Consider the following 26,804-nt stretch of genomic DNA (forward strand, 5'->3'; position numbering starts at 1 on the left):
ATGATGACAAGTTACAAGGTGATGAAAAGAATGATTTTGCTTGTCCTGCTATGACAGACCCGGGCGGTTGTTCGTTAATTTAAAACGCGTTTGTATTCTATATACGTATAATTACTTAAAAAACCAAGTCTTGCTTTGCAGCTTCACATACCTCCACTAACTTAACATGTAGTGTAGTTTTAAATGGTTAGTTGTACAATTAATCAAAAGAGCATTCCGTTACGATTAAATAAATGATACCTTCAGATCGGAATCTTTAGATATTAAACGCCCGACAGCACAGAGATGCTTCCCTCTTGCAAAAACCTAGACAGAGCCACTTTTCTTGCTTATAAGCTGTTCACAGGAATTTCTTTTTTGATATGACCATCTTGGAATTTAAAAATACTCAAACTGAGAAGCTTGTTGAAAGCCTTAAGGCCATTTTTAAAACTTCAAAAATTACTGATATTTATTATCTATTATGCTATAGTGATTTCTAGTTATGGTTGTTTTTTGTTGCAATAATGATCAAAAGTGAAACATTATCATTTTAATATACCGTAATAATGTGTTTATAATAATAACAATACGTACTTTTTGCTACCAACTAGAAATTAATGAGGCAGATGAACTTTCGATATAAAGTGGTGTTGTTTGTCATATTAGAAAAAAACCTGTGATAGAGTTCTAAAGTGTTCAGTGTCTATACATTATATGCAGTTTAAATCGTCATTTAATAGGTAACACGCATAAGTTAGTACGATCAATGAATATTAAAGCTCGTGTAACAGAACCGATGAAATTCTCAAAGCAAGGAAATAGTTATTATTTTTTTTTTGAAAAAAGAAAGTTAATAAGGCACGCGGTAGTGTCTACAATTTCAGGAAACCAAAATCTGTGAAAACTAAACCGAAACGGTACTCGTGATTATTATATGGACGTGAATAGATAGTGGACGTAAAAGAGAAAATTTCAATGGTAAGGAAAGATAAGTAACTTATATGAAAAGCGAGTTCATTGTGGCCGCTTGTTGTCCATGAACAACTAACTGTTATAAGCTCTGCAATAGATCGTCAAGCGATCGTATCAGACTAATATTGTAGACGAGATCACCAAACCGATCGAAATTTACTAACTTCGATATATATATAGTTCCAAAATAATCACTACTTGCAGTCACAAAATTCATTCATTTGTATAGGCAGCATTCTATACACATACGATGGGCGGCGTATCAAAAAGCAGTGGCTCGTATACATAATGACAACCCAATAAGGTGTAAGTAAAAGGTTGCAGTTTTATCGATTCGCTCCTTCTTCAGGCGCGTTTGTTATATGTCATCATTAAGAGTAATGAGCCGGTAAAAAATACTTCCGCAAGTCGATACAAAAGATCAGCAGAAAAAAAAGACAAAAACATAAATGTAAAGAGTACAAAACTTCAAATATATAATATTCAAATATTGCATATGTTACAGACTTTACAAAAAGAATTCTTGAAATAAGAAGCAAACATCATGTTGGACACAAGACATGCCGGCGAGCGTGATAACTAGTACGTAGCTAGCCGACTAGTACTACATAACAACAGTAAGCGCAGATAGGTAGGTTGGATCGCTGGTTTTTCTTAATCCAAGATGATTAAATCCGATTACCTAGCAGTTAGCAATTCTTATATTTTTATAGGTGCGCACATACCAATGTATGCCAATATACCATGAAGCAACAACGCCGCTCAATCACTCCATTCGTTCTGATGTATCGCTTGTATGTACGATAGGTCATATTTAATTGATATCGTCGAAGAAAGCGTTATCAGCATTAATAATTTAAATCACAATCAACCTCTGCTCATAATAAGCTTACGCTCGGTTAGCAGCGAGAGTGAAAGCACCTCTATTGCGCAAACATATATGGCACAGCGAAGAGGCGGCTATATTCATATTTGGTCATGCAGTTTGGTGTCTAGTTGACCGGCAGAGAGATAAAATCCATACAACCGCTTGCTTTACAGGAAAATATTGTTTTATCAGATCATCCAACTAGTACCCTGCTAGAAACAAGATATTATTCAGTAAGGATTATTAAACTGCGGCGTTTCTTTACACGAATCGCGCAGGCTAGATGAGAGAGAACAAGATAGTAGAGAAGAGTAGTAATAAATTGCTGTGCAAAAGGGTAAGATGGACTGCAAAATTATAGCAAGTAATGAACTGAAGTAATGTAGCTCCGTTGTTAAACGCGAATAGATGTATAGTTTGGAGGGCAAAAACCATAAAGAGTGATGAGGACTGGAGGTTTTGTGTTGTGTTGTTACAAAGATTTCGGGTTACAATTAGTGGCAGTGGTATGGGTTATAATTACATTAAATTAATAAAAGAGGTACACATAGAATATCTAAAAATATGCGATAAACTTCAAATTGATTAAGGAAACCATTGTAATGTCGAATCGCATATGGTGAGTGCTTAAGTAAAATTTGCAAACTAAAATCAACAAGAAAAACATGATTAGATTGAATAAATATGAAAGAAGCTTTACATAATGAAAGAGGAGTCTTCGAAACGTCTAAATCTTAAAGAGTACGAAAAATCTAGTGGTAAGAAGAGTTATCCTGTTTTGCGCACTTTAATGTTGGCGCCTTTAAATGAAAAACTTGCGTAATTATTTGTGCAACCATTGTAAGCGCATGCTGCTTAGCTTAAAAGATTGAATCAATGTTATTAGCTAATAATCAAGTAAAATGTAGAAAACCGGTATTATTATATAAATCCGGAAAAGGCTAGAAGTTGTGAAGAATGGTCGACAACGGTCTCTTCGGAAAGCAACACGTGTAGCAAACAAACGCTGCAAGTAAATGGTTACATATGATATACAAATAGCTGAAGAGTTCTGTAAAAAAAAAGTATTATCAAATATACAAAATTTATCCATCTTTCGTTAAGCAGAAGTCTTTCATTACATTAATGACCGCATGTTAACCAAAATATTCGCGCTTTTTGGCCTTCTCTCTACGCCCATGTGCAAATTGTTACTGACCAGGACATTAGGTTCATTGCCGAACTCAAAGCACGTCGGCGCAGGTAGTTAGCAGAATATACCTAGTTAGTTCGTGGGACAAAAACAGAAGTATGGTAGAATAGGTGTGTATCTATATAGGTAATGAAATGTGAAAGTTTAAAACAACATGAAATACTAACTAAGTTTACGCTCGTAGGTGGTTCAATGTTAACGCGGTCGCTCATCACTTTGGAAGACTAGCTGAATTCCGTGAATTGCAAGATATTAAAAAATATAGATTGTTTATATCCAGGTACCTAATTACACAACGAACCGTTATCTAACTTAAACTCATGGAAATGAGGATTGAATATGTTAAGAATCCTTGTACAAGAAAAGTCCCGAGTAGACTAAATACATTTACTTTTTTTTTTTTATAGAACGTGATTCTTTCTGAACTGAAGAAAGAGTTCCAATCATACTATTTGGAAATTATGGAATTAAAGAAAACTCAAAAACTCAAACATCTTCAAGAAGCTATCAGATTGAAGTCAGCTACCTTCGACCGTTGCGTCGCAGCTCAGTCGTTCGATTAAAGTTGAATCCCGCAAATCAGATAGCTTTACCAAGGTAAATCAAGGTATGTTGTAAGGTATGGTTGGAAAAAGCTCTCTCATTGTCTTCTACTACATAGAGGACATCATATTTTTATTCCTGTGACAAAAGTAATTACGTTATGTACCCCCTGTCATGGTTCGCGACTCTCTGCTATTTGTCAAAGAATAGGAGGACATCTTCTAGGTTCCGGATACCGTTTTCAAAATATGGTACAGCTATTAAATGGTCCTTTTAGTGATAGCATCGTTATTATATAGAGGACAAATGTCCCAAGCTGTTTCGGTAGCATTTCAGTCTCGGCGAGATTCATGCACTCGAAAATGCACTTTTTCTATCTGGAATGTCTAGTTCAAACTTATTTCGAGTTAAAATTGCATTCATACATAATACTATAGCACACTGATACAGTAGGAAGGGTGCTCTGAAATCGTACATCAGGGGTAAACAACAGACGAGGAGAAGTGAAAAAATCAAGTTTTAAAGGCGGAACCTCTTTTCCAGCTTAGTATTTTAATCAGGCAACACTTTTGGAGGCCTAAAACTAATGAAGTAAGGTTTCAGTATGATTAGCAACCAAGGGAATCGTTTCGGTAAAATTGTTTACCTTTCAGTGTCAAGTATTAGGCAGAGGTATTTGAAACGATGGACCTAACGCTGGCGGGGATCGTGGGATGAAAGGAGTTTGCTGATATCATTGTCTACGATAGAAAAATTCCAGAGCATACTGGCTACTTGAGTAAAGTATTTAGCCAGATCGCTTAGTATGGTTTCAAAATTAAGCTTTTTTAAATTCTTGTAATTGGCCGGATAAACTTAATGTTTTATCATTGATGATAGGCGAATACCAAGTTACTAAAAAAACAGCAGGTATCGTTTGTATGCAGCGCTCATATCCAGGTTATTTCAATAAAGGTTTCATGTTGTAATGCGTGTGAGATTCTAAGTACGATTAGGTAAAAGGAAAACACTCGATTCGAGGCTAATTTAAAAGGATCAAGAAGATTTTGACATCGAAATTAGTGTTTACACACTATGACCTTACGTTGCCGGTGCAGGAGTTTTAGCACAGAGTATCGGCGGAAGCAACAAATACAGAATTCGAAGAGATTCTTGTTAAAGGCGTTTTTGAGTCTTGGATTGTACATAAAATACATCTGTCGGACTAGCCAAAGAGGCAAGACAATATAGCAACTTTTCCGATTCATAAAGAACGGAAACTAGTTAGGGAGAGTACCTACCATAGAAATAACACTGTTACAATACTGAAGTAGACATATAATAATATATATATATATATGGTTTATTGAGAATATTGTAGTAAAAAGGCTTTTTTATATTTATCAGGTCGAACTCAGACGTGATGCGTATATGTCATACGAACTAATCGAGAAGCTGAAACGCGACACCATTACCAATTTTGTTTAACTTATTTCGAAAATTAATGTAAATAGTAACACGGCACGCCGGCCTCAACGTGAAGAAGATCAAACCAAACGCGAAAAAAGAGACATCCGTGAATACTCTAGGCGAGGTAGCTCTTTGATATAAATCCGTTGTGACACGCATTTTTCAAAATCCTGAAAAGGCTAGTTGCTACCCTGCTGTTGCTTCACCTCAAGCAAAAGGGGAGCTTCTTGTATTCAGCCCGCTAGACCTCCTCACATTGTATTCGTAAAATAATGAGAAGGAGACACATTTCTGGGTAAATTACACCTAATCGGCTAGTACCCATCTGGATCTGGAAAGCACTCCTGCATACATCATTGAATATACTGTTGCGAAGAGGTTCAATTTCGCCAGCTGCGTATCTTAGAGTATTTCGGAAAGTAGCCCTGTACTTGTTGACGTCTGGTTCGTCTAGAATATAAGAAGTTTTCTGAGATATCCTTAAAGTCTTTAAGTGTTCAGAGATCTTCCCGAAGTTGTTTGTTTCGAAAATGCTGTATGGACCCATCTTAAGGTAGATCCGTATAACCATGAGTAGGTGTTATTAGTAGGAGAAAAAACTGGTCACTATCTTCTTGAACTGATTCGACAAAATGTCCCATCATTGATAGTGAACCTATTATCTATTTTTCCACCGATGATTAACTAGTTGATGCCCTTTGAAATAAAATTAAATAGTTTGGTCTTTTCATCGGAGGTATAAGGGCAGAGTACGGTCTTCGAAACTCACCATGCCGGCACAACTAAATCCTGTCGCTTTAATTTGACGTACCTTAATAACTGCAGTATGCGGGCTCTGCTTATCGATAAGCCCTCTTTCGGAACCCGAAAGCGGATGTCGGACTTTTTCGACGTATGGTCTCGAACTAACTCTCGGCGTAGAAATTTATCTTTGCTGCTGCCACAAGGTTAGCAAAACTGTCCAGTGTTACGGTTCTTGGGACTTTACCCAGAAGTAAATTAGATTCGAGCTTTATCTCCACCTCATCTAGCAGTTTTCCTTTAACATACGCAAATCTTTGGAACGTCTTTCTATTTTTACTATAGCTATCAAAAAGTAACTTAGGCGCTTTCCTCTGGCGGAAAACGGTCGTTTAAAATGGTTTATTCTTGAAACCATTTTGTGTAGTCGCTTTTCCTGTACGCGAGTCAAACCACAACTGGCATGTCTCTTGCAGGTATTACTACACTTCTAATTTTAGTTAACCGCTCGAAGATTTGCGATTCTCACCTGGGACCCCTTCGATCTTCGATCCACCTTATCGGCAAGGTTTCACCAAATATCAACGACGTCGTCCAATAACCGATGCAGAAAACAGATCGGATCACCAACATGTCCGCATCGCCATCACTGCTATCAAAATAAAGCGGACTGGTTTATCTTTGTTGCTGGCGCGCTTCACAACCACTCGCTTGGAGCTTATATATATGTAAACGTGTGTTTATATATTTATATGCTAATAATTGACTCATTACAAAAGGAGCGCCTAATATCTTGTACACACATTAGAAGTATGAAGTAAAAAAAAACAATACTTGCTTATAAATTAATAATTAAATTAGGATTAGTCACAAAGCGTGTTTTATTTACTTAGAGCCCACATTATGATATAAATGCCGCAGACCAATAGCCCGAAACTTTTTAACTATTAAGTATATCTAATACGGTAAAAGATATGTCAGTAGATTTTCACCTTATAAATGTAAAGTCATTCCAGTATCATTTTGCACATACTCGAAATAATTGACTCATGGTGTAAAGAACACAAACCTAAAGGCTTTTAAGTGGGCTGGGAATCAGTATAAAACAGGATGTGTTCCATGTTCGTCTCGACCTACGGAACTGGCGTAGAACTAGCGATAGGCGATGGCATAAAATCATGCAAACGATGAACCGGCGTCACTGACGGCGCAGAAGAAACTTCGTGTTCTGCAATTGTATTCACGCCCCAAGATGCGTCTTTCGCAGCTCGCTTCCGTTCCTCTTCCTAGATGATCGAATTTTTATAGTTCCAGAGATTAGAAAAGAATATAATATGTTTTCACAAAGATGAGCTAATACTAAGAAGCATAGAAAGAGATCAGCAAAAAATACTAAATAGCGAATATTTTTTATACTGGTTCCTATTTTTGATAGCTTTTATAAAATCAGGGTACGTATGAAACAAAAGCGGGTGTCATAACTTAACCCCAGAAAATAGAAAGCAAAGGGTACATGCGTTTTTAAAAATATTAAAGTAATATTAAGAAGTAAGGAAACAGATCAGCCAATTACTAGGTAGCGAATAATTGAGTTTTTGCGAGATAAACTTTTGTCACATGTGTTTTACACGTGTCCCTGTTTTAAGGAGAAACCGACGTAGGGATGTTCAAATTCCCGCTCCAGTTTGTGGCGAAGTTAACAAAAAAAAAGAGGTAAAACAATTCGCCGTTAAACCTAAGAAAATGTGGCCAGTTAACTCTGCTTTATTTACGTATGAACTAACTTCTTACTTATGCCCATGAGACCACGAAATTATATTTTTGACTATTATAGATTATATTTTAGAGTAAGTATAACCATAATAAAGTTTAAGAACGTTGATTCCGTTTAAGTGCTACTAAGTCCATATTATATAGTACCTCTTCAGCCTCCATTCTTGCGGCCTCTTCAATCTCTGATTGATATTTTGGAGTAGTAATTCCTAATTTATAGGACAACACCTCACCTGCAATGAGAATTTGATACATACCGCATAACATTACATAGAGAACACCATGCGTTTGTTGAGATACCAACGAATTCTCTTGTCTTAGGAAAATATGAGGGCGGAAATCATAAATTTACTTTGAATTTAAATACTTATATATCTCAGTATGCCTTTCAAATGAACGATGCGAATCCAATTTATCTAAACAAAATGTCTCTCGTTAGAATGCACATACGGTGTACCAGCTATATATGAAAAAACATGATGCCATTTTTTGTTATGTATGGATTAAAAATTATACTATAAAAGAGCATAATAAACAGTGCTTCAACAAGCGATACTCCTAAGGAAGCATTTCGTGTAGTGTCGCTGCCACCGTTTTTCCTTTTCATTTAAAACATAGCGCAAGTTATTTTCAAAAATATATTTATAATTTATGTTAAAAATATATTTGAAAATTATTTATTTAATGCCTTTCAGTAGCAGAAATTCGTGATGCGATACGTGTGTATTGAGTCTGCTTCAAGCCTTATTAAAGCAAATTTCATTAACCATAATAAAAGCTTCCTCAAAGATGTCATGATCCAGCAGCCTTTTTTCCGATTTTATTACTCATCGGAAATGTGGATGATATAACGCAATAGTTTTCTGTCTTCTATAGAACTAAATTTGCCTTAAAGGATTTTCTTCCGATGGTTGTGCTATTCCTAGAGACTTATTGCAACGTGTAGCTCAGTTTCTTGGTTAGTTCGCAATGTGGGTTTCCTAATATTAACCGGCTGTATTTTCCGGCTTACCACTCAGGTAATTTTCTATCACTTTTGTTATTATTATTACGTTTATAATATTTTATTACAACACTTTTTAGACAAGTTAGAGCTTTTTAAATGCTGTTTGGAAACAAATTAGCTTTTAACTTCTAGAATATTTTCTAGCAATGATTTTGAATCCTATTTATGAAATTTGAAACCCTAGCGGCTGATGATGATGAAATCCCTATAGATGTATGTCTACTACAGCCGTAGAAGCCGGGTATCGCTCAAAATTTTTTTTTCGAACACAGTTGAAATAAATGTAAGCGCGTTCTACTTATAATGATGGCAAATCAACACTTGGCAATCTTTGATTAACAGAAATATCTACTGTCTTTACTGTTTTGAATAATTAACTGACTCAATTTCTATATAGATGCAAAGCTACTCATGAAAACCAATACGGAATCAGGGCTAGTAAAAATACAGGAAGTGCAATGGCAATGGCCAAAAGTTTCCTTAGGAAAGCCACGAAGAATAATAAATAAGCAAATATAATTTTTATTTAAAGAAAAGGATCTCATAGTGTTAATAGTTAACATCTAATTAAAAAGCTGCAATATTTCAGCCTAGGAAATATAGCTAAAACACTGGTCACTCACATTCAACCATAACATAAAAAAACAAATAAAAGATCAGAATAAAGCGAGTCCTAATCTAAAAAATTACTAAAAAAATGTCCCGTGCGATTAGGTTATGGGACCCATTGTTTTGACAATACGTATGTATAATGTCCATGAAATCTGTATTCTAGTTAAAATATGCAGTCCACTGATGATACTCGCATCCTAACTAGGAATTGCGCAAGAGATAAACTGTAACAGAAATAAATGGCAAAACTGACAATTGGCTACGTGTGATCGATATGTGTCTCAGCACAAGCAAAACAAAAACACATGTGGCTCAATTTAAACAAAGCACCGATGAGGAATTAGGTATCAAATCCCACATATGCGCGTCCCCATAAATACTAAACAATGGATCAAGCAAAATCAGCAAAAAAATCATTCTTGGCAATAGGAAGGTTCATATTCGGCTATATGGCTCGGCTGCATCATAAACCAACTTAACGAAATGATGAATGGAAGCATCCGTTCAAAAAATAGAAAATATGGGTATTGGGTTTGACATGCTAAAATAAGCTCAAGTGAGGCATACATATCAATAAAAGACAGAAGAAACTCACGATGAGTTTTACATCAATATATAAGCAACCCCTACATAGTCCATTAAATCTCGAAAAAAAAATCTAAGGCAGAAAGAGAGCCGTTATCTATCAAAAAAACACTCCAAAGATCGTATCTTGCATCCGATTTAAAAAAAAAGTCCGCTTGGACAGCGTGGTACTAAAAATATATAGAACTTAGATGGTATTCATATGTATATGGCAATTACGAATAAAGAATAAAAATAAATAGAAATTAAACTAATGCCTATAGACATTGATTTAATATAACAGCAGAAACTAGCCATCACCTAATTAAATTAGCAACAAAATAGAAGTTCACTAACTCGTCATACACCAAAACGTGCCTCAAAAACTCATACTCAAAAAGCATCTATTTTACATTACTCCCGATGATTTCTTTAACTGCTGAACTGCTAAAAAAATAAATACAACTAAAAAAAGATAGCAACAAATATTAAATCCAACAATAAAAAACTTTAGTTGCGATAGTATGATAGCTATATAAAACATAGCAAGCGAGATTTCACTTTTTAGGATATCGCTCAATATATTATGTGCTGACGAACTGCTGCTAAGGCTGACACAAGTATTTGCTTCCGTAGATTATAATGTGTGCCTGTTATTTAGCCATTGGCATGATAATTTATTATTGTTTACCATGAACATAATAGAATTAAAGGATTTATATCTTAAATGTATCAACTAAGTATATCAACTCAACTCCCGTCTGCCCATGAGCGAGAGCTTGGAAAATCAACTATGATTTATCTTTTCACACAGGACATATCTGCACCGAATTTCTTTAGCGGAAAACGATATTAACGTCGTTGCTGTACTCCAAACGTCTTCCGATTTTCGATGAAGTTTTGTCTTAAAGGGCTTGAAACCAATTAAAATGGTTTAAACACCCATTTCTGATAATCCTAGACTTCCTACATTATAGCTTACTGGCTTTTCAAAAGAAAGTTGCTCTTTACCAATTGGATCATCTAAATAAGCTCCAACGGTCAGCTTTTCACGTCACGAATTTTGCACCCTTACCTTTCTGAGACATTTGGCGTACTATCGGCCTAAAAGTTAATTCCGTTGGGGTTTTTGTGTGAAATGTATTTATAACATTTTACCTAGTCTACACTTATCAGTTTTGCTTGAATTGAATTAATGTAGAGTTTATACACAGCATTTCCTTCACTTAGGACTAGCAAGAAACCCTGGTTTGCCCAAAGTTATAGCCCAAATCTTTAACAGCGTATTTTCTTCGAATTTCAGTTTTTCTAAAATTCTTGCGTCATCGTAAACTCACAAGGCATAAAGATTCCATGGCATTTAGAAATTCAATCATTTTAGAAGTCTGGCGTCACCTACGATTGATCTGTTGTTTATTGGACTAGCCACCGTGATCTAATGGTGTTCTACGAAATTATGAAAAGGTAAACAATCCGCAAGATCTGACATTTTTTTGAGAGGATAATCCGCCTATCGGAGGATGGTAATGTGAGCTAAGATCCGTTTCTCATCCAATATTTTTCTTTTAGTTCTACCTATATAACTACACCCATCCTCCGCGTACAAGCTTAATTTTTCTTATTCCAACTGTAAAAAATCAATGTCAGTTAGCCCATGCCTACAAGCTAGCTCTACTTCATCATACAAATGCGTTGTTGCAAATACAACCGCCGTAATGACTATTAATTGATAAGCAATAGAAATCACGTAGGCACTAAAAAGTTTCGCAACTGATAATTACAAAAACGAGCGTCCTTCTATTCTTCTTTAGGAATTCGGGATAATTACGACCGTATAGCGAGCGAAATAAATATACTAAAAATATCAGCTCAACTAAACTCACCTGCGTACTCTAATGTCTTAAAAGCTTTAAGAAAGCCGAAAACACCAATATTCAAGAGGTACGAGCTCCATGGAAGCGACTTCCAATCCATTAAGGCCATCCGTTGTATTGTAATATCCAGCTGAAAGTTTTTGGAACATCGATAAAGCAAAGAACAATATGTGCATTTCAGTCTAAAAAAACTAACAGATAATTTGATTTTCCTGAAATAAGACTATATTCTAAGTAAGGTAGTCTAGCCATGTGTATATTCGGTCGTTTGGTGTGAAAAATGATGAACATTAATCTCACACTTCAAGCTGACGCTATAATGCGATATTTCGCCATCTTTTTGTACCCGAGATTTTTTTTACCGAGTATTTTTTAAATTTGAATTGCTAAGTCGTATAGTGTTTTTCAAGTAGGGGAGTTTCCGTATGCCTTCGAAAATCAGAAAATGAATAGTTTATGGATGTAAATTTTAACTTGAAATTACAGCGACGGAACCGGTTAGCCAAAGAAGTTCGCTTTAAACACTAAACCATTGGTTCGAAGAATTTCGACCCGCAAGTCTTTAAGTCGAAATTTTTATGGAAGGCCCCACTTGGAGGTGACGCAGTAGCAGCCAAATTACCTCAAAATGCTGGGCCATTAATACTCACGTTTGCTGCATAGAAACCTTTTACTTGTTCACCTCAGTCAAACTAATTAAGTAAAAAGTATGGGTGCTGCATGATATAATGTGGATCAAAAACAAGCCTAGAGACGTATACCTGTTTTTGCTCTCACATTACAACAGTGACCATTGTTGCACCAAATGGTGATTTATCATGAAAAACAAATAGTGATAATCGCGGACAGTCATATCGGTGAGTAGATGGAACTGAACCGAAGGGACGTTACCCTAAGGCAAATGCGCAGCCGTCAAAGCTTATGGTGTCCGTTTAATAAACTAATGCAGATATTACCTCCTATAACTTCGTAGATTTTGGTTCGTTAATTATGGTTGAAAAACCATCAACAGTTGAATTAGAGACACAGTAGTTCAGAAAAGTGCGTATTAAATAGCCATAATTGGTTGATAAACTTAGACCACGACAACCTCATATATATATATATATATATATCTAAAGTTAGAATATACCTTCCTGTTGTCTTTACGTTTTGCTTCTATATACCGTTTAGAAGCACTTCCCTTAGGTCTTCTTTTTAGGTCCACTGTATTTATGGCAGAGCCATGCTTCAAGATAAAAATATTTTGGACACCTACTCAATTTTATCCTTTGCCGAAGTAACAAGCTGTTGGAGCAGCTTAGGATACTTGTGCACTGTATAACTAAGAAAACTGCTTGGAGAGATTTGTTAAGCTCGAAGAATTTTGAACCTAGAGGTATGCCGTACCCGGATCGATTATTCGAAACGGATAAATACTGCGGGTGGGAAACCGCTTATTTAGTGAGTAAGAAGACAAGTTGAAGACATCCGATTACGTTAAGGCATCTTGAATGTGTGAACATTTTGGCAAAAATTAGGAGTCTGGGGCCATTGCCAGCATAAAGTGCACAAGAAAACACGGCTCCCATTGACCCTTAAGGCCCCGCCTAGCATCGGACAATGTGCAGTTAATATGATAGAATTCTACACAGAATTGTTACGGGTGACGAGACACGGTGTCTACATTGATACGAAACAGAGAAAAAAAATAAATAGCTTTAGGAGATATGCCTACGCCTCAAGTTAAATGAAATCTACATTCCTATAGAACCAGGACTTTATAGACTAAGGAACGTCTGAAGAGCAAGATGATCAACAAGGATCTGTATAGCTGCCCTGCAAGCACTTTAGTGGGAGACACTATATTTAATATTTTACACTCACTGTAATGTACAGACCCCGCGCGTACGGCTCCCTTGTTCCAAATGATGGGAAGTGATATTTGTAACCATACATTTGACTTCGTAGAGAGTCTTAAAGCTTGGGTAGCCCAGCTTTTCAACATCGGTACTGAAAACCTCTAGCAAGATGGGATGACAAGTTAGTTTGGAGATAGAATAAGGTAGCGAAAATAGATGGCTAATACATAGGAAACTAATTTACGCACAGAGCTAGGAAGAAATGCAAATCGACAGAAGTAATTTTCAATAACAAGTTAGAATTGCAGTGTTGCTGCTTTTTGGCTCATGAGGTACCGCGCTTCACATGGTTTGTAAGCTTGAACTTCTCGAGTAACTGAATCTTAGAGGCATGAAACACATGTCTTGGGTTCCTGCGATGGGCTCTTCGTAAGCGTCTACGGCGCAGCACAACCAGTACAGATCTGGTCGATTCTAACTTTCACAAGATGCACGTGATAGCTCGTAAACACTGGACCTCGGAGCAACCGTTTTTGAAAGCTGATAAAGGTCAATCCTATCACTTAAGTTAATGGTATTTTATGAATCTCTGTTGTCTTCGTCTCGTTTACAATGACGACAGGCTTGTACCACAAGCATTTGAATACATTTGGTGCACGGAAGTAAATATACTTATATATTAAGCCATAAATTATGAAACTTTGTAAATTTCACGTTTTTGTAAAAATCAAAAACTAATTGTTTTTAGCCGAAGCACTCACTGTCAATAGATCTTACAGTTTCGGTGGCGGTTTAATTATTTCGCTGCTATAGAATGCCGAAGCATGGGGCCTGATTAGTTGAAAAAGGTTGTATTCTTACATCTTTTTTAAGACTTGTAGCTAACGGTGCCTAGGAAAGACAATCCTATGACGACTTTCTCAGCTTGTCACACAATCTAGCACGTATGACGCGAGTCCCTGCTTGATAAGATCATGCTTAACCGCGAGCTTGCATATCCTTGATTATGTTCTCCAGCATTATAAACATACGAAGACTATTTTTGACAGTTTGATACTGCCTAAACCGATCTCTGGTGAAAACGAGACCCCTAATTTTTGCCGTGGTAATTATGAAGCTACCTGTGCAAATTGAACGAATAAATTGGCACCAAATATGGTTGCAAATAGTTCCAATAAAAAAAAAACGTATTTGTCTGCTTGTCTTGCTGTCTGTCCTAAGTATTCACACAAACAGGAACAATGTGAGACCAAAGATTCACAACCAAAATTCAGTCTATTTTCAAATTATAAATTCAATAAAAACCTAAGTATAATAAAAAGTACGCAGGTTTTTAATGGACCTGCGATTTCGAGATAAACCTAGTCTTGCAGTTTATGATACTCAATCTTTGTCCTCTACGCTAACAATAATTTTGAGAATAAAAGCAGATATAACAGTTTTGATTGTTGGTAATAATATTATTGCTGAGCACGCAAAAAAATAATGGGCATTCTCAAACTTTTCTTCGGCAACCCGATTACAGAAGATGGTATAGGTTCAAGCAGTTTTGTCAGAAGGCAACTTCACTCCATATATAGTATTACCCTACTTTTGCGTCGAAAGTGTCAGTGGTCTTTTTATGTTAAAAAAAAAAGAGACTCTTCAAAACTAATCGCCTGCGGAATAGGAGAGAACCACGTGTTTGGCAAATAGCGTCAACTGAACAATGTGGTGGAAAAATGGGTAGTTGTAATATCCGTCACTATGCCAGCATACGTACTAAATGACACTAGCATCCCATCGATAGGATTATCGTGATATGGGGTATAATTGTTATATCAAGGCTAACTGTTTCGATTTCTATAATAAGAAATTGTAAAATGTCCTACACCACTTTGGGACATGGTAATATAGTACGGTGTTTAACTGAAAAAGAAAATTTTTTATATTTAATATGTAAAAACTTTGTTATAGAAAAGCTTCTTATTACTGCCAGGTAGAGTTCTACCGTTAGGTTAAAAACACTCGAGCAATCCAAGGGATGCAATCAAAGGAATGCATTTTACGTTGCGACAAGGTTTGTCTCAAGTCCATTTTTCAACTCTATAGACAAGCGGGCATCATACGCAGTGTGTAAATTGTATTACATTTTTCAATATTTGTGCAAATAATTAGAAAAGCTGTGTGATTGTTACAACATATGAGATAGCTTAGACACAGAACGAAAATCACCTTCTTTAACGAATTAAGAATATATTTAAACATTCAGGACACAAAAAACAGAGTCCCAATTTATCCTCGTGACGTATACTTATTTTTACAACTGCTATTAAGATAGCTATAGCAGAACATTGATTGTATATTATGTTTTATATGAGTTTACCTTTTAATATAATAGCATTTATAAATTATAGTGAAGAAAGTGCCGACAACACAATGCGGTTTAAATGTCTTATTTCCAACTACGATTCATAATTTTATTTTCCACGCACAATACTTCAGTTACTTTTATTTGTTTTTAGTTAGTTTCGATCAAACAATACCATCCAATATACATAATTATATTTAGAAGCATTGTAAGGAAGAGGAATCACGTTTGTCACATTAGTTAATAGTCTCAAAATGAAACTCCTTCCTAATTATTTAGAATTTTCCTACAAAATGTGTGTACTAGGTTTTTGAGGTAGTTTACCCAGGAATTTGACCAGGATGCAGCTTTAATAAAATTATATTAATTCTGCGCTTAATTGGCACCAACAGGTTTTATCAGTAATAAGTGCTACTCAGAATTCGTTTTAAAACTTTTTTTGATCTCTACAGCGACTAGCAGTCGTGTTACGGAAAGTTAGGGTCATAAGCTGACCTTGCTGGAAGGTCTAACAATAAACAACGCGCTTCTTTTTTACAGACGATATGATGGACCAGCAATTTTTAAGGTGTATGGCTATAAAAAAAAAGCTTAATATATAGCTAATAAGCATTCTAGCAAGACAATATGGCAATATTGGATGCGGTGACAAGACCTTTCTAAGACATAAGTAGTATTAACTTTGAAAGTTGATCGAAACCATGCATTACGTCAATAAATTTCGCTTTTTCGTTGTAACAATCTTGTTTTTGAAGCTTTTCCTTTCATGATGGTCTAAATGAAAGGTCATCCCTTATCATTTCGCTGTCATTCACGGAGTCTTCAACAAGTAATACAATCGTTTAATCAACGAATAGAGAGGGTTATGAAAATTACATTACTTCGGATATGTGAAAAGACTAAGCGACCTATAGTTCCTAAGCAACTCCATCTAAGAAATGCTCCGTTAATGAAGAAATTTTACCTACCTGCACTTGCTGCACGTCCGACGTAAAACCCCACCTGTAATCTATAGGTATACAGCTTTTTCAGCGACATACTAAGGTCAATTATACAGAATGTTCTTCGTAAGTTGACAAATACACCTGCAGCTGCCTTTTTCTTGTCTAAGCGAATTTTGATTAACCCAATAAAACCGCTCATGGAGATTACGGTCGACACACCCAAACTGAAATACCGTTTTCTCATTGTGAGGGCCTGTCAAAATCGCCTACTTGAAAACGAATTCACTTTTTTCACAACATCGTAGAACCAGCATTCATATATTTCAACATATTATCCAAGTTTTGTGTGTATGTGCGCTTTGGTTTCGTGAATCCTTTTCGATTTCTAACGATTGCATCAACTATGATTAATAGGATAATCTACATATTGCTGATAGAATAACACATCAAGTACATGCTATCTGTAAAGAAACAATTCAATTATAAATCCGTGATAGAAATTACGAAGCAATGCAGCATGTCTATAGTGTGGCTCCATGAGAGTTTATAGTAATCGGAATATTGTATATTTGCATAAGTAAACTAAACGCGCATACATAAAACTGCCACAGCAGAAATACCTCAGTAAGTCAGCCATACTATATATATGAAGAGTGGAACATAGTACAAAAAATAGCTAGAAAATTGCCGAAAAGAATCATAACTCGCATAACACTCTGCCGTCGGATATAGATGTTATCATAAAAATGAATCTATATATGTTTGAACTTGTTATTTTAACGTCCAAATTTCGTACGACGATATGCTCTGTATATTTAAATATTTTCTCTGTTTATTTAAATTCATTCTACTTGTTTGTTAAATTACTCTTTTATTCAGATAGCTAGCCCTTAGGTACTAAAGTACGATGTACAAAACCCATCTACTACGTCCTCGAATCACTAGAAATATGTTTGTCAATACACATCTATTAAGTTCCTACTTTTCTGGACATGACTGAAACATGTTCTTAATGAAAACAACTGTACTCTACTAGTTGATTAGTCGCCTTCATTGTTTACGACCTCTTTGCACCTATTCACCAAACATTCGTCCGTTCACTAAAATTTGGCGGATTCTGTTTTGAAACGTGTTTTTACGATTTTTGCGTAGTACGGCCCAACACTGTCAAGAAGAAGAATACCCAAGCCTTGCTGGTTAAGTTTTTCTTGATGAATAAGCTCGTTTACCCGATGTGACTTGTCTGCGTAGAGATGTTAATCGATCGCATTACCTTCTTTAAGTATTACATTTTCTGGCATATTATATTTCATATAGTTCCACCACGCACACGACATTATTTTTTTTCAGAAAGGGGCCCGTTGAGGCCTAACTGAGAATCGCCACTGGGAACTAATAACGCCTTTTTTTGAATTGCGATAATTTTGTACAAAAATTTCCCGTTGTGGGCGCGCATTCCTCGGTTCTGGGCAAGTTGTAAAGGCAATGAAAAGCCGATTTGTTTTTGATAGAAGCGTAGGGAACGCAGACACCGATTTTTTTTAAGGTTTGAATAAATGACTGAAGACCATAAAAAGCGGCGTAGTAGTAACAGTCCCTTTTTGAGCCCAATCGTTGACTCGGTTCATAGCTATAATCCTCTAAAAACATCTTTAAACAACTTTCGTCGAAGTTTTCTATTGCAGGAAACATAAATCCTTTGAGACTCACCACGACACACAATTTGAGACAGAAGAAACGATAACAGATTTGTCATATTATGCCTTTGAATTGTGGGTTGCACGAGCTGCGCGGCGAAAATGGGGAAAAAAGGAAGGGAGTTCAAAGAGCCAAAAGGAGCTTTTTTTTCTATTTGACACTTAATTAATCAAAAGAAGTAATTATTTTTCTTTCATCACACATGTTTTGTGATAGCGTTTCCTGTTATATACATTTGTTATATGGTCTATATAACCTCACTTAATGCGTTGTCTTTTCCTTAAATACTAAAAAAAAGGGCTGCTGCATAATTTGACCTTACTGTGCTGTAGCTTACTCGTTATTCTTGTAACTAGTTTATGCATAGAACCACGCGCCAAACTGTGTGCGATGGCTTAGCTGTTATGGTTTGCTTTGATCAGTAAAACTTTACGTAGTAATAGAGAGAACATTAAGTAAAAGAACGTTGAAAAAATAAGAAATAGATATTTGAGTATGAATTGTATGAAAGGAAAGCGTGGTTAGTCACCAGAGTATATACTAAGAAATAGTAAATGCGCCTGTACCACCAATATGCTGAACTAGTAAAATATGTTGGTTCATAGTCCGAGACCGACAAATATATGGAAATAATATTTGACATATATTTTATTCCAATTGTAACCAGTACATTTATTATTGATGCTAACAAAAGTGCGACGCTAAGAAATATAGTGGAAAACACAAACAACGGTTTTTAAACAGATTACCTCTCTCTTATCCAGGTGTAGACTTTGATCTTACCTAACTAAAATTTGCAGTCCACGTACAAAAAGTAGGTATGGTTTTTAAGATACATTAAAACAGAACGTGGTTTGATTAAGAATCAGCGAAGGAACACGATCGCGATAAATAACATAATAGAGTAAATTGTAAAATAAAACAATTTCTTTAACACCTGATAATGAGTGCTTCAATACTGAACCGATTTGAGAAACGAGTAGTAGGTGAAGCATGAAAGTCTGGCAATACAAACAATCCATAAACTTTTAAAACTGACGAAGAGGTAATATTTTAGAAAAAAAAACTGAGCAGGAAGGACATGTATTAGTGAGTCACTCGATAACCGCATTATCGAGTAACGTGGGTAACTCTGATCGTAAAATCGTTATCTTGATGGAGTAGACTATTTTTAATGACAGGTAATTCACATTTTTCTCTACAAAAGACGGAATACCAAGAAATGTTATCAGGCAGCAAAAGAAGACGTGATCAGTAAAGACAACTAAAAAGTAACTCGTGAACGATAACACGCTAGTCAAAAGTGTCCTTGAAAATAAAATGATTAGGATCGCTGAACAAAGAAGCGGCGGAACTGTGATCAAGCATCAGATCTATACGATGACGAGGCTGGAAGTGATGGCTGAATTGATTCGGTAATGAATGACATAAAAGAGTACAAATGGCGAACAATTACACAAGAAAAGTCTGAAAGCGAGGTAAAGATATCAGTAGTCATTTCTGTCATGGATGATTCCAACTGTAACATCTAGTATTTAAAAAACTGATTATTTTGATTGAAATCTAGTGGGTAGTCTCAACGGGAACATAATTTACCTGCAAGATATATATTGTCGTACAAATACGTGACGTAAGCTAACGTTAAACCACGACGACGGAAACTAGACCTAACTGAAGCTTTCTCTGAAACATCTCGCATGAAGCTGACTCTACCGGTAATCGTTCCGTAAAAAGCGTTTTGAAATGGGTTTCATTTGAGTGAAACAGGCAGAAGTTATACCATTCCGCAGCATTAGACATGTCTTTGTCGCAACACACCTCTCACATTTTTCTGAGAGGGTAAAAAAAACCAGATAAAATTGCCCTATCTTGGGTGGAAAATCCTTGGAAAAATACTTCCCAGGGCAATTCTTCGGTAGACGCCAAAGGAAACAGAAGGAAAAAATGCCAGTTAAAAAAAAGCAGTAAAAAATTATTATCAGTGAGACACTGTTTTTGATTGTCAAGGTGATTAAGATACCGCAACACAACGCGCTAGAGACGAGCGAGTTACTATTCTTGCGGGCCTTATGGCTTAGATTGATTTAACGTAACGAATACGTCGAGTACTCGATTAAAGTAATGGAAGGTTAGGGAGTTAGGACATTGACAATCTGGCGCTGGCTGTAGTAGCAATGCAGAAGCTTTTATGGAGAATTAAAACACAATACATGCTTGAGCACTGGACCCAGGACGTTCAGCATTGGTGTCCCAAGTGCTGTTTGGCCTGCTGGGCTCTCCACAAGACTGCAAGCTCCACTGTCTGCGGAACCCGGAATATTTGAAACGGCCGCCTGCAGCACATTATATTCAATTTTTCGGTTAGTTAATAGAACCGCAATAGAGCATAAGCATCTGGTTGGTATGTACCTCACCCAGGTTTAATATGTGCAGACTTGGCTGTAAAAATTAGCAACACCAACACCTAGGTACTCCATACTTCTATCCGTAATATAACTCATGTGAAGCTGAAATTCCTCAACCCAATATCTCGTGTAGATGAGCAACTATTCATGGCTTATACGCCATTCAAAGCAACTGTTTATCTAGCTGTCCTGCACTGTGCAAACATTTATAATCTGGCGCTGGCTATAGTAGCAATGCAGTAGCTTTTATGGAGAATTAAAATACAATACATACTTGAGCTTTATTAACAAGATATGTTGTCATTTTGAGAGCTCTAATAAGTCGATGTTATTTTTAAGGTTGCTTGATGACCCAATTTTTTAAGATGCGTTTGTTGCATGTTCTACTTGGTCTTTGTCCATTATGATGCTGCAATGGTTCAGTTTTTGTGTATTTAATCATGCCCACCCTCACGTAATAAATATTATTGCTGGCTAAGTAAAATTAAGTAATTTGACTTACCTGGTCCACTTCCCCTTCTTCTTCCGTAGAATATTCTTCAAGTTCGTCACCGTCTTGGAAGTGAATTACTCTGCGCGGGGTTTTTGTTGATATGCCTAAAGCGAACAAGCGCGACGAGACCACAGTATATATTAGAAGAAAAAACAATATTCAATTCTGATGGGACTTAACTAAAATCTAGTAGGATCTATCGCTGCGTACTATAATAACTACAAGAAAGAGAAATAATTAAAACTATCCTTTCGAATGTTACTAAATATACTATTTCGTTTGCGCTTTTAGGTAAAGCTTCTTCTGATAACTTTTTGAGAAAATGACTTTAGATTTCGTTAACAGTTAATAGTATTTCTTGAGATTGTGTAGATCTTGTTGCGAAAGTCATTATTACCAAATAAGAGCAACCTTATTCTAGAAATTCTAGCCACATAATTAGCTATTTTTGCATTTTGCATTCAAAGGTGAACCCATTCTTAGCTACCTGTGATACATCACACCGGATATGAAGTACCACAAATAATATTATTGACTAAACTCTTTTTAGTCAATAATTTTATTTGTATAATATTAGCAATGACCATGGTATACCAGGCTTTGTCATTTACAAAAATATTATGTGATCAATATCTACAATCATAAACGTATAATACTCAAATGTGTACATCATGCGTATATATATACTTCAAACAACATTGTCAGTGTCTTCAAATATCGCTGTGTCCGGTATTAAGCGTCGAGGAGGCAAAGAAGAAACCAGCGTTGATCGTTGTCAGAATTAAATGTTGAGCGAATGCCATTTGAAAACCGGTAACGATACGGCAAAACTCACGCACTAGATACGCATATTCAAATACAAACTAGAATTACAGCAATACTACTATCTCCTTTAATAAGTACGATCATTTTGTGGGATTAAAAGCTGATGTCGCTCACCTTTGTCTCAGATACTGATAGATGAACCCGAAAATTTTGTGCGCCTTCGAAATTATGACATTGCATGAGATCTTTCGTAAGGAGAGGGGTATCAGCATCCTGATACGTCAGTATGTTATTTCCAATTTTGTGCACTCTTATGACTCATCAGAAACGGTGCTTTGAGCCTATTTCGCTCGTTGAAAATCTCACAGGAAACGTAGTTCTTAAGATATCAATATCGAGCGAATACCGTGCTTCGCATCGTGTTAAAGACGTTATAGTCTGTTAAAGGCGATAGTGGTTTTCCAACTATGTTATAATATTATGGGCAAACTGGAATGCCTCGACAGGTGCCTTTCCTGGAGTGCTACTGGAAAGTGACCGACTAAAACAAGAAATGTATGCTGACTAAGATTATTTTTTTGCGCGATTCCTGTTGTGCGTTCGAACATTGGGTGTTCAACCACGGCGTCTATATTCCAGATGCCGTGGTTGAAATTCGCTCGTATATTTGCCAGCAAAAGCAAAATGTAAAAAGGCGCTTCAAAGTCCGTTAATTTTCGCAAATTTGATTTTTAGGAGCTGTGTGAAACATAGCCTTTAAGGAAACGAAGATTGCAAATAATGATTGTTTTTGGCTTTATACTATCTGCCAAGTAAGCCCTGAGCTTTAAATCTTATTATATTCAAGTAGTATTAGTAGGCCTTGTAGTTTTAAAAAGGTCAAGCGGCCCAAAGAATCAAATGTACTAATTTGAGTTCCACTGAATTGAGTAGAGCAGACAATGATTCGTAATTTCGTGGGGCTTTTTTTCACAATTACGAATAAAACAAAACATGCACTAGACTTCTTATATTGTCTTATTTGTTTTGTACGTTTTCCTAAAAGTGTCAAATAAAAGTCAATATTGATAAATCTTACACTTTCACGACTTCAAGAACAGAGCCTCATTATATTATTTCTTAAGTAGATTTATTCTAGTAGTTATCTATTTGTATAATGCAAATCTTCTCTATCTTTAATACTTCGTTGGGTCTTATCCATAAAGCACGCCCGCAACGGTAATCAAGAAGAAGATAGATGCTCTTTGAAGCAAAATCGTTTGGCCGTCGCATGGTTTTCCAATGAGAAAACTGTTAGCGTTATTACAAACGTCAATAGTCACCATTGCTAATTCATCTATTGTAATGTCTCCATCGCCTCCAAAAACAAATTTCTGCCGGCCTCACTTCTCTTGAAAAAGTGAAATTGCTAGAAATAAAGCTTAATGTGATATTCCATGAGCTATGGTAAAATCTACGTGACTAACAGATTATGTGGTCCATAGAATACCTACATCAAATGCTAGTGGCTAGCATTCTACTCAGGTATCTGGTCGAAAAAAATGATCGGTCCGTTCAACAGTGTATTCTTTGTAAGCGTATTGCTCTGAGTCATGGGATATATATTGCGTAGACAATTAGAAACTAGCTATTTCTGGCTATTGTCGGTAATATTGAATACTCCTTTATTAATTGCAGTGAATATGAAACACATGTACGATTTTCGTAGAAATGTTAAAACTAGCACTACCATTTCCCACGACGTTGGATCCAACAAGAAAATGAAAACCAGGTAAAAAAAACAATAGTCAGTATTTCGTACTGAAGCCTTTTACGATAACAATGGTAAAAAATTCTTACTGGTATTAACGCCATCCGAAAACTGAGATGACCTGCTAAGCTTTTTTAAGGCAAGCTCTTCGATTTTGACTAGAATAGCGCCCCAGAGAACCGATGAGATTCTAGCTTAATAACCATTATAAATCTAGCCATACAAAATATCTAATAAATTTTTCTCTATTATGGCTTCTATCGTAGGTTAGCATTCTTATTAAATGTTCTTCAACACGAAGAACTGTATCCTCAATAGTTCGTGCTTATTATATTTTTGTGGGTACACTCACTTGATTTGCCTATCATAAACCTGCCACGGTTTTTTATTTATTTAAAAGTAGAACTCGGGACTCACAATCGAAATCTCTGTTTGATTTTTAACTAAAACCTATAGATCTTTCTCTAACTTTCAAATTCATCATATCGCTCGCCGCGCAATTATGTCTGACCAGTGTAAATATCATTATACTCCCTACCACTAATATATTCGAGATACCACACCACAAATAAAAGCTCTTAGTATTTAACTATAAACTGTTTTATCTTTATGCTTCTGTTTAACATATGACTAAATGAGGGGTCCTTGAACGGTAGATTTGCCCAAAAGAAGTCTTCAATATGAACTTGCAGACTAAAGACCCTATTCTACGAAATAGCGCTTTATTATCAGTTCAACGCTTCATATGTACTTATAGCTAAAAGAAATGCAAATGATGTAAAACGTCCAAACCAATCCATAATTAAAAAACGGAGATATATTTCTAGCATTTTACTTTTCAGATGTAAGACCTTCCCAAAAAAAAGTCTATACTTGGCTTCGAAAAGCTACATACAGATTACATCGCTAAAATTCGCTACAAGAGAGTACGCCCTCTAAGCTGAGCAAGCATATTTCTGTCCATCGACTCATTCTAACATTTGAGACGATCTTACGTGGTGCGATGTCTCTACCAAACAATAAATAACTGTAAAAATTTTAAAACACACGCTAATATTCAACAATAAATCGATGACGTTCGCTGAGCAACTAATAAAATACTCAGTTATAATAACTACAAATGAGTCCGTTTCATGAATAGATTTCGTCAGCGCAGCACCCTTCAGTTGTAACTGATTGTAGAGAAATTCACGAAAGCCTTAACAATCAATGTTCTTTTTGATTATCGTGTTACGACTGAACCATGGTAAGCCATCCTGCCATCACTGGCCTCCGCCCAACTAACAATAACAACGGACGCCAGTATCATTTTCACCACTAAAGCACCATGAAAAATACATAATCATCACGGTAAACCCATTCATATATCAAGTGGAAATTTTACATACAAGCAAGTAGATTAACTACAGTGAGCACAACTGAGATGTTATTATGGAGCGAGGAAACCGTCATTTTGCCACTCCTCACAGCACACATTTTTTGACTCACAACGATATTTATATATATAATCTTTATTAGTTAAGTTTTAGAATCAGTCGACGATAAACAGCTTTAGAGTTTGTCATTTTCTAATCCAAATTGGTGGAAATACGTTCCATATGAAAATATCTACTTTTTGAATAGATTAGAAAATTTTATCTTTGATTAAGTACATCTCATAGCATTTGCACTTTAGCTCAAATACACAGTAAATTAAAAATAACATGCCATTATTAGCCTACCGGAAAACACACGTAATGGCTTTCTTGATTTCACAGAAATGTTCGTTCGATACTTATATCTTCTAAGTCCTATATTAGAACTTCAGCGTTAAAAATTTAACTTAAATACTTCGAGTATTACGTTTAGAATCGCCCACTTCTTTGAACTGAATCCTTAGCATTGGATTGAAAAAGTTGGTGTGATTCGTGTGACTACAACGCAAAACGGTAGTATTATATTAAGTCATACTCATTAGTTTGAAGACGGAGAGCCCTGGTGGCATTATCGCAAACTGTGATTATTCACGTGACTATAATTCAAAACATTAATATCACATTATGTCATGTTAGCTGTGTATAGTAATGACTTTTGTTTTGTTATAGTACCCACAAAGACGCTGCAGAAATTTCGCAGATTGTGAAATTAGAGTAGCTGATGCGGATCACACATTAGATTTGTTGCTAAATACAATCATTTTAAATTACATCTGCAAACTTTTTCAAGGATTTGCAGTTGTACTACAAACCTTTTTCAGCGTCTGCGGTATCCCCGCCATTGAATCCTAGTTGCACTTCTGGCGTATCAACAGCTTGACTAGACATTATTTATGTGCGTGGACCTAAATGGGCAAAGGTTTAGCAAATCGAATATAGCACCCGCTGCAAAAATTATTGTAGCTGCACGAATAGTTATTGAATTCGATAGAACTGGACCTGACTTCCCAGATCTCCCACGTTACTTCGTGTACACTTGAAGGATTTAGCGGCTGCTAAAACCAAAACAACCACAAAGCGAGAGACGCGCCTATATTCGGGAAAGGGAAAAGTGGAGAGAACCCACGTACCTGCACAAAGTTCTTTAACAGACCCTCTATATGAAGACGTTAAACACATCATGTAAGTCCCTGTGATGGTACAGTGGTACTGTGTTGCCTAATAAATTTAGGCACATATGAAATAGTCTACGTCCGAACCACACCGCATGTATATTTTTATTTCGTCAGGAAGCAATGTGCTATACGTTACTAGGCGCAGATTTCAAAACATTCAAGATCAACAGGTAACGAAAGACAAATATTTTTATTTGCGCTGAAAAGAGCGGCCGTTGGAAACAACGCTAAACAGCTATATGAGATTTTTTATGCGTAGCAGTACCAGTTAGTTATCTTAAATTTTTGAAATCACCTATTTTAGGGTTTTGTATCAAGAGGGCTCTTGTTAGTAGTCTAACCGTCTTGTCGAACTTAATTTCTCTAATGGCTGTATATATAATGGCATGGTA

General features: G+C 36.0%; 1 protein-coding gene and 1 long non-coding RNA gene across 7 annotated transcripts; one reads left to right on the plus strand and one right to left on the minus strand.

Moving 5' to 3' along the window:
* The first annotated feature begins 97 nt into the window (after positions 1 to 97).
* Positions 98 to 6,433, plus strand: LOC111258779 (uncharacterized). Of its 5 annotated transcripts, none has more exons than XR_015310359.1 (4): positions 98 to 1,585; positions 3,199 to 3,294; positions 3,422 to 3,621; positions 6,224 to 6,433. It is a non-coding gene; the product is annotated as an uncharacterized LOC111258779 (long non-coding RNA). The 5 variants fall into 5 exon arrangements; XR_015310361.1 differs by lacking the exon at positions 3,199 to 3,294 and having other exon boundaries at positions 98 to 1,260; positions 1,460 to 1,585; XR_015310364.1 differs by lacking the exon at positions 3,199 to 3,294 and having other exon boundaries at positions 98 to 722; positions 867 to 1,585.
* Positions 6,434 to 6,585: 152 nt separating this feature from the next.
* On the minus strand, positions 6,586 to 26,295 carry LOC111258771 (protein FAM177B). 2 transcript variants are annotated; one of them, XM_022830296.2, is made up of 6 exons: positions 26,050 to 26,295; positions 21,317 to 21,411; positions 20,620 to 20,742; positions 11,586 to 11,706; positions 7,668 to 7,753; positions 6,586 to 7,033 (listed from the first exon to the last, which is right to left on the minus strand). In XM_022830296.2, the coding sequence occupies exons 1-6, from the start codon at positions 26,123 to 26,125 to the stop codon at positions 6,881 to 6,883; spliced, it is 654 nt and encodes a 217-aa protein (XP_022686031.1). In that variant the 5' UTR covers positions 26,126 to 26,295; the 3' UTR covers positions 6,586 to 6,880. The 2 variants fall into 2 exon arrangements, with proteins under 2 accessions (XP_022686031.1, XP_022686039.1); XM_022830304.2 differs by lacking the exon at positions 20,620 to 20,742 and having other exon boundaries at positions 26,050 to 26,293.
* Between the last annotated feature and the right edge of the window lie 509 nt (positions 26,296 to 26,804).

The sequence above is a fragment of the Varroa jacobsoni genome, unplaced genomic scaffold (assembly GCF_002532875.2).
Source record: "Varroa jacobsoni isolate VJ856 unplaced genomic scaffold, vjacob_1.0 scaffold_25, whole genome shotgun sequence".
Classification (NCBI taxonomy): domain Eukaryota; kingdom Metazoa; phylum Arthropoda; class Arachnida; order Mesostigmata; family Varroidae; genus Varroa; species Varroa jacobsoni.